General features: G+C 41.0%; 1 protein-coding gene across 1 annotated transcript; it reads left to right on the forward strand.

Moving 5' to 3' along the window:
* Positions 1 to 1080: 1080 nt before the first annotated feature.
* LOC104957894 (V-type proton ATPase subunit B) lies at positions 1081 to 5497 on the forward strand. Its single transcript, XM_010785574.1, has 6 exons — positions 1081 to 1205; positions 1404 to 1527; positions 3559 to 3709; positions 4281 to 4363; positions 4985 to 5089; positions 5288 to 5497. The coding sequence occupies exons 1-6, from the start codon at positions 1114 to 1116 to the stop codon at positions 5480 to 5482; spliced, it is 750 nt and encodes a 249-aa protein (XP_010783876.1). The 5' UTR covers positions 1081 to 1113; the 3' UTR covers positions 5483 to 5497.
* The last annotated feature ends 342 nt before the right edge of the window (positions 5498 to 5839 follow it).

The following is a 5839-nucleotide window of genomic DNA, read 5'->3' on the forward strand; positions in this document are numbered from 1 at the left end:
GAAACGTGCAGTTTTGCTTTATTGGGGTGGTCTGGGGGGGTCCGAAAACCAGTCAGTTTAACCCTAACCCTAACATGTCACCCATTGAGCATGTTCGGGATGCTCTGGATCGGCGTATACGACGGCGTGTTCCAGTTCCTGCCAATATCCAGCAACTTCGCACAGCCATTGAAGAGGAGTGGACCAACATTCCACAGGCCACAATCAACAACCTGATCAACTCTATGCGAAGGAGATGTGTTGCACTGCGTGAGGCAAATGGTGGTCACACCAGATACTGACTGGTTTTCGGACTCCCCCAGACCCCCCCAATAAAGCAAAACTGCACGTTTCAGAGTGGCCTTTTATTGTGGCCAGCCTAAGGCACACCTGTGCAATAATCATGCTGTCTAATCAGCATCTTGATATGCCACACCTGTGAGGTGGGATGGATTATCTCGGCAAAGGAGAAGTGCTAACTATCACAGATATTTTAAGATTTGTGAACAATATTTGAGATAAATGGTTATTTTGTGTATATAGAAAACGTTTTAGATCTTTGAGTTCATCTCATGGAAAATGGGTGCAAAAACAAAAGTGTTGCATTTATATTTTTGTTCAGTGTAGTAAAGCTCTTAGTTACCGCAAAAAGTAGTTGCGTTACAGTAACGCGTTAGTCCCAACACTGCTGATGACACCTGTGGCATCCCTATGATTAATCGAATATTCATTTGCAACAGAAAGCTTGACGATTTAGCTGCCAGATCAGCCCAGGGTCCCTGGATACACTTACATTATTTAAAAGCACAGAATCACAATAACATAAGATTTGACTGAATTATGAATCTCAAAAAGCAGTAGGACTTCACAGTTGGGTCAATTCCCTTCACTCCCTCCATGAACTATTACACTCTCCTGCAACTGGTCAAATCAACAATGCCATCTACAATAATTAACATCAAGGTATTTTCAGAGCATCGAATGGACCTGACCCGGTCACCTTCCAGTCTCTGTACCTCGGTGTTGTTGCATGTGATGTCTGAAAAAGTCTTCCGATTAGTGAAAATGGTTGAAGATCTTTCACTCACGGTGACTCTGTATCGTTAACTTGTATCATTTGTGTGTCAGGTCAACATGGAAACTGCTCGCTTCTTCAAGTCTGATTTTGAGGAGAATGGCTCCATGGACAACGTCTGCCTTTTCCTCAACCTGGCCAATGACCCCACGTAAGATCCGATCAGAAAGGATCTCAATGAGACAGTGTTTAGCTTACTTATTGATTCTGAAATGTTTTTTACGTTATGTTTATCGTCTTAACATTCTTAAATGTATCGCTAGTCTTTAAAAGACAAGTTGGAAACACATTTAATTCCTCAAGTTGTTGTGAACAATAGAATAACTGATCTTTTTCTGTGACCAATCAGCATCGAGCGTATCATCACCCCTCGTCTGGCGCTCACCTCAGCAGAGTACCTGGCCTATCAGTGTGAGAAGCACGTGCTGGTCATCCTCACCGACATGAGCTCCTACGCTGAGGCTCTCAGAGAGGTAACCACTCATCTGTCTCGCATGCACTTTACAATCCGGAATATCTGTTGTGTGTTTGGTGTAGGCCCTGCTGGAAACCAACAGGAAGGTACCCAATGTGTTTCAGTATTTGTATGTAGTCACAGCTGAACATTTTGTTATGTACCTAAAACTGCATTTAATATCCCAGGCTTGATGTGCTTCAATCCTTAAACATAGAATGTTTAGGACAGGCCTTTTTTTTTTTTTTTACAAGATATCTCCGACTGTATCTGGCTATGGAAAAACCATATTAATATAAATTACAAACCATTCATATGATCCATCTCAGAGATAGCTCATTTGAACCCCCGGTCAAACTGACACAACTCTCTTTATTCTCCGTCAGCAGAAAGGCTCTTTGGCATACAGCAAACTACAAAGAACAATAAAGAGAAAACAGCATCGATTTAACTGAAAATGGTCTTGTCTAGCTCAGCTATAAACAGAGTTGGTTAGCACGCTAGCATTTTCTCGTACCGACACTTCAATGGCCTCTCCTCTGCTCCACTCTGTGTCGAGAGGAGACACTGTTTTCTGTCTCTTAATTAACAAAGCCCACATGTCCACAATATCCAGTATGATGCTCAGGACTGGCAGCATGTGAACATAACACACCAGTGTGAATTCTCTGCAGCATTAGCACAAAGGTGATGGACTAAGTCAAGTCTTGTGCTCTATGCTGAAGGGAAGATAATGTGTCCTTTATTCATCCCTTCATTTTTGTCCCGTTGTCTTCTAAAGGAAATGCCCCCTGCCAATGTCCTCCTCTCACCTTGTGGTGAGGAGTCAGAACCCCCCCTCACTCCTTTGTGTCTCTGTAATAACCCTTTTATGTTGTACAGTTGGCTGTCTCAAGGCGCTGGCAGCACAATGCAGGTTTTAAATGGTTCATGTGCATACGTCCCTTCTTGCTTTCGCTCTTCATAACCTTGGCAGATGTACACAGCAGCAACATTCAGCTAAGACTTCTTCAGCTTGATGGGTGTTAGAGCAGCTACAAAGAGCCAGGAGGACATTAACATTTATCTTCTGTACCATTCATGCATGTGAAGGTTGATTTTTGCGTTGATTGTACAGTTCACAAGTATTTAGCCTGCCCATCAACCTTTGGATCCCATCATGAATGGGGCACATTTTCTTTCCCTCTGTTCCTGTTTCACTTGACTTTGGGAACAAGGAATTGCTTTGGTCATTTTTGTAGAAGACCTGAAAACAGAAGGAATCTTTTCAACCTCTTGCGAAACCTACTAGAAGAGTCACTTGACTCCTACAGTAAATGCTTTTAGTTTATTATCTATTCAGCAAGATTATTTTTTACTTTAGATTTAAAAATTAAATATCTATTATCATGACTGGAAATTAATCAACCTCCCCTTTTTTACAGCCGGTCTACCCAATAGGTCTGGACGGCTAGACTTGTATTTCTATAAACCAAAGTTTACTGTGGGAAATGTGCAAGGTGTTCCTTTAGTGAATATCTCTTCTAGATCAGACCAAAGTGTCTATTCTATTATGGCAGTTTAGCAGTTTACAGTGATTGCATGGAGTATTTAAATAGTGCATACTTGATTTCAGACAACAAAATAAATCTTGGTTTACTGGCAGCCACCATTTTTTGTTTTTAGAAACAACTGTCCCCTGCTGTTTTCATTAACCCATGATAGGTTCGCTGACTGACTTGGACTCAGTTGATAAGCCTACTGCAGTCATCTCACCTAATAGCTGGTGAACAGAGTGTAGCATTTAGCAGCTAAAGAGCCACATATTCTCCTGAAGACTTGATGCAGAGCTAAAAGGGTGAATCTTGGCAAATCATTCATCATTTTGTAGTGGGACAATAGTTTGCCAACATGTTTGCCACAGCACATGATCATGACTCCCCTTTTATTGTCAGCTTGTTCTTGTGTTCTCAAGTAGTCACAGGTGAATTGATGAAAACGTACATGCAGTGTTCCCTTAGCTTTTGTTCTTGCAGCTCTCACTCACCCACCACCCTCTCCTCCCCTTCAGGTTTCTGCTGCCCGAGAGGAAGTGCCCGGCCGTAGAGGTTTCCCCGGCTACATGTACACTGATCTGGCTACCATCTACGAGCGTGCTGGCCGGGTGGAGGGCAGAAACGGCTCCATCACACAGATCCCTATTCTGACCATGCCCAATGACGGTGAGAGGGGATGAGCTTTCTGCTTTGAGTTGGACCAAGATCACATCTTCAAAGCTGTCAAAGCAGTGTTTATATATATATATATATATATATATATATATATATATTTTTTTTTTTTTTTTTTTTTTTTCAGTATGGTCTTGCAGAAGTCATTCATTTAATTACTGTAGTGGGCTTCTCAAATAGACTGAGGAGACTTTTTTTATGCTTTGCAGTAACCATGGCAACACATATGAAGAGCCTACTTTTAGTTAGTTGAACAGGAGTCCCCCATTCGAGCATTACAGGGAGGTGATTGTCGGCTTTTACTAAACACTGCCACGGTTCCCAAGAGCTCTTTGCTCTTGATTTAGAGTTGAGGTGTTTAAAAGGGGAAGCTGACAGACATTCTGTCCCGTGTGTGTCACATTATTTTATATCTGTGAATGATTTGAATTGTCTCAAAAGAAGGTTCTTCACTGTAAACTTAATTGAGGCTTTATAAAAGTGTTGACAGTGATGAACTGCAGGATAAAGGCACAGTTATATGGGGTATATGTTTTGATGTAATACATTTGTTTGCCTCTAACAGATATCACCCATCCTATCCCTGATCTGACTGGATACATCACAGAGGGGCAGGTGTACGTTGATAGGCAGCTGCACAACAGACAGGTACTCACCAGCTCTTTGTAAAAGTGTCTCTTTAAAACAACATTCATCCCACATCCATCTCGATTCCAGGTTGGATGCTTTCAGTGTTAGCTTATTTCCAGTATGCCCATGATGTACTGCTCATTTTGCTGTAAATGTACATATATACATGGAGTGATCACTAGTCACTCTCTATAGTGGGGTCAGTTAACGAGGGGAGAATCAATCTTTGGGACTTGAGCATCAACTAATGTAACACCAATTCCATTCTTAGCCGTTTTCCAAACCTTTTAATAAAGCAAACATGGTAATAAGAATGGATAGAGGACCATAGCCAAGGAATTCATAATGTTCATATATTCTGAGCTTTTGAATGTCAAGATATTTAGATTTTACAACACAAAGTAATCTGAAACTAATAATAATAATATCCACTTCCCCCATAAGTCTTTGTTTTACTTCAATTAGTGGACAGTTGTTCTCTTTGGGAACAGAACCCGTCATGCTTTAGAGTTATAAACGGGAAGAATAAAGTTGCAGAGGAGTCAGTCATTTAGCTGTGGGCTACAACTTGAGAAGTGTTTCTTTGACACATTCTGCATTAATAATACATTAATCACAAAATGTCCTACTGATTTTCAGATCTACCCACCCATTAATGTGTTGCCCTCACTGTCCCGTCTGATGAAGTCAGCCATCGGGGAGGGGATGACCAGGAAGGACCACGCTGACGTTTCAAACCAGCTGGTAACACATCTCACTTGTTGTACATAAATAATGCATCCTATGACCCGGAGTCAAGGTTTTTCCTTTTAACAGAAATCAGATTTAAACTAAAAGCTGATGATAATATATGGAGGAGAAATTATGTTTAACAAGATTTCTTTTTTCGCCATCGTTTGAAGTGATTTTCACTATAACATTTTTTTATCTTCCTGTCTACAGTATGCCTGTTATGCCATTGGTAAGGACGTCCAGGCCATGAAGGCTGTGGTGGGAGAAGAAGCCCTCACCTCGGATGATCTGCTCTACCTGGAGTTCCTGCAGAAGTTTGAGAAGAACTTCATTGCTCAGGGTAGGAACAAGCTTAGGGAACCACTCGCATCTTTTCAACCTAATTTTGACCGTGACACTTTGTGATATTCCATTTGTGAGAGTGAGAGAGTGAGTGAGTAAGAAATCATTCCAATGTGTACTATAGGACAGTAAAAAAAAAGTTTAAAAGGGGAGTGATTAGTAAAACATACATAACTAAAAAGAAAGAATGCTAACTAGGTAACATAAGAGAGAGGAGTTTATAAAATAAACAAGTTGGAGTGATTTGTTATTGGTTGTGATCATATTCTAAAGATGTTTGGATCATTGAAAAGTATACAGCTCCCTTCCATCTGAGTGTTCAGAGCTGTATCCATCCATTCATGTTGTGCTCAAAGTGCACCAGATTGATGCATTTCACTTTAACATTTAAAAACACATCTTCCCGAGGGTGCATGCCCC

This window comes from Notothenia coriiceps, unplaced genomic scaffold (genome assembly GCF_000735185.1).
Source record: "Notothenia coriiceps isolate Sejong01 unplaced genomic scaffold, NC01 NC01_scaffold00027963, whole genome shotgun sequence".
Taxonomy (NCBI): domain Eukaryota; kingdom Metazoa; phylum Chordata; class Actinopteri; order Perciformes; family Nototheniidae; genus Notothenia; species Notothenia coriiceps.

Excerpts from the sequence above, each read along its gene's own strand:
- LOC104957894 (XM_010785574.1), top strand. The coding sequence starts at position 1,114 with ATGGAAACTGCTCGCTTCTTCAAGTCTGATTTTGAGGAGAATGGCTCC. Across the intron at positions 3,710-4,280 it reads TCTGACCATGCCCAATGACG|ATATCACCCATCCTATCCCT; the intron begins GTGAGAGGGGAT and ends TGCCTCTAACAG. Across the intron at positions 5,090-5,287 it reads CTGACGTTTCAAACCAGCTG|TATGCCTGTTATGCCATTGG; the intron begins GTAACACATCTC and ends TCCTGTCTACAG.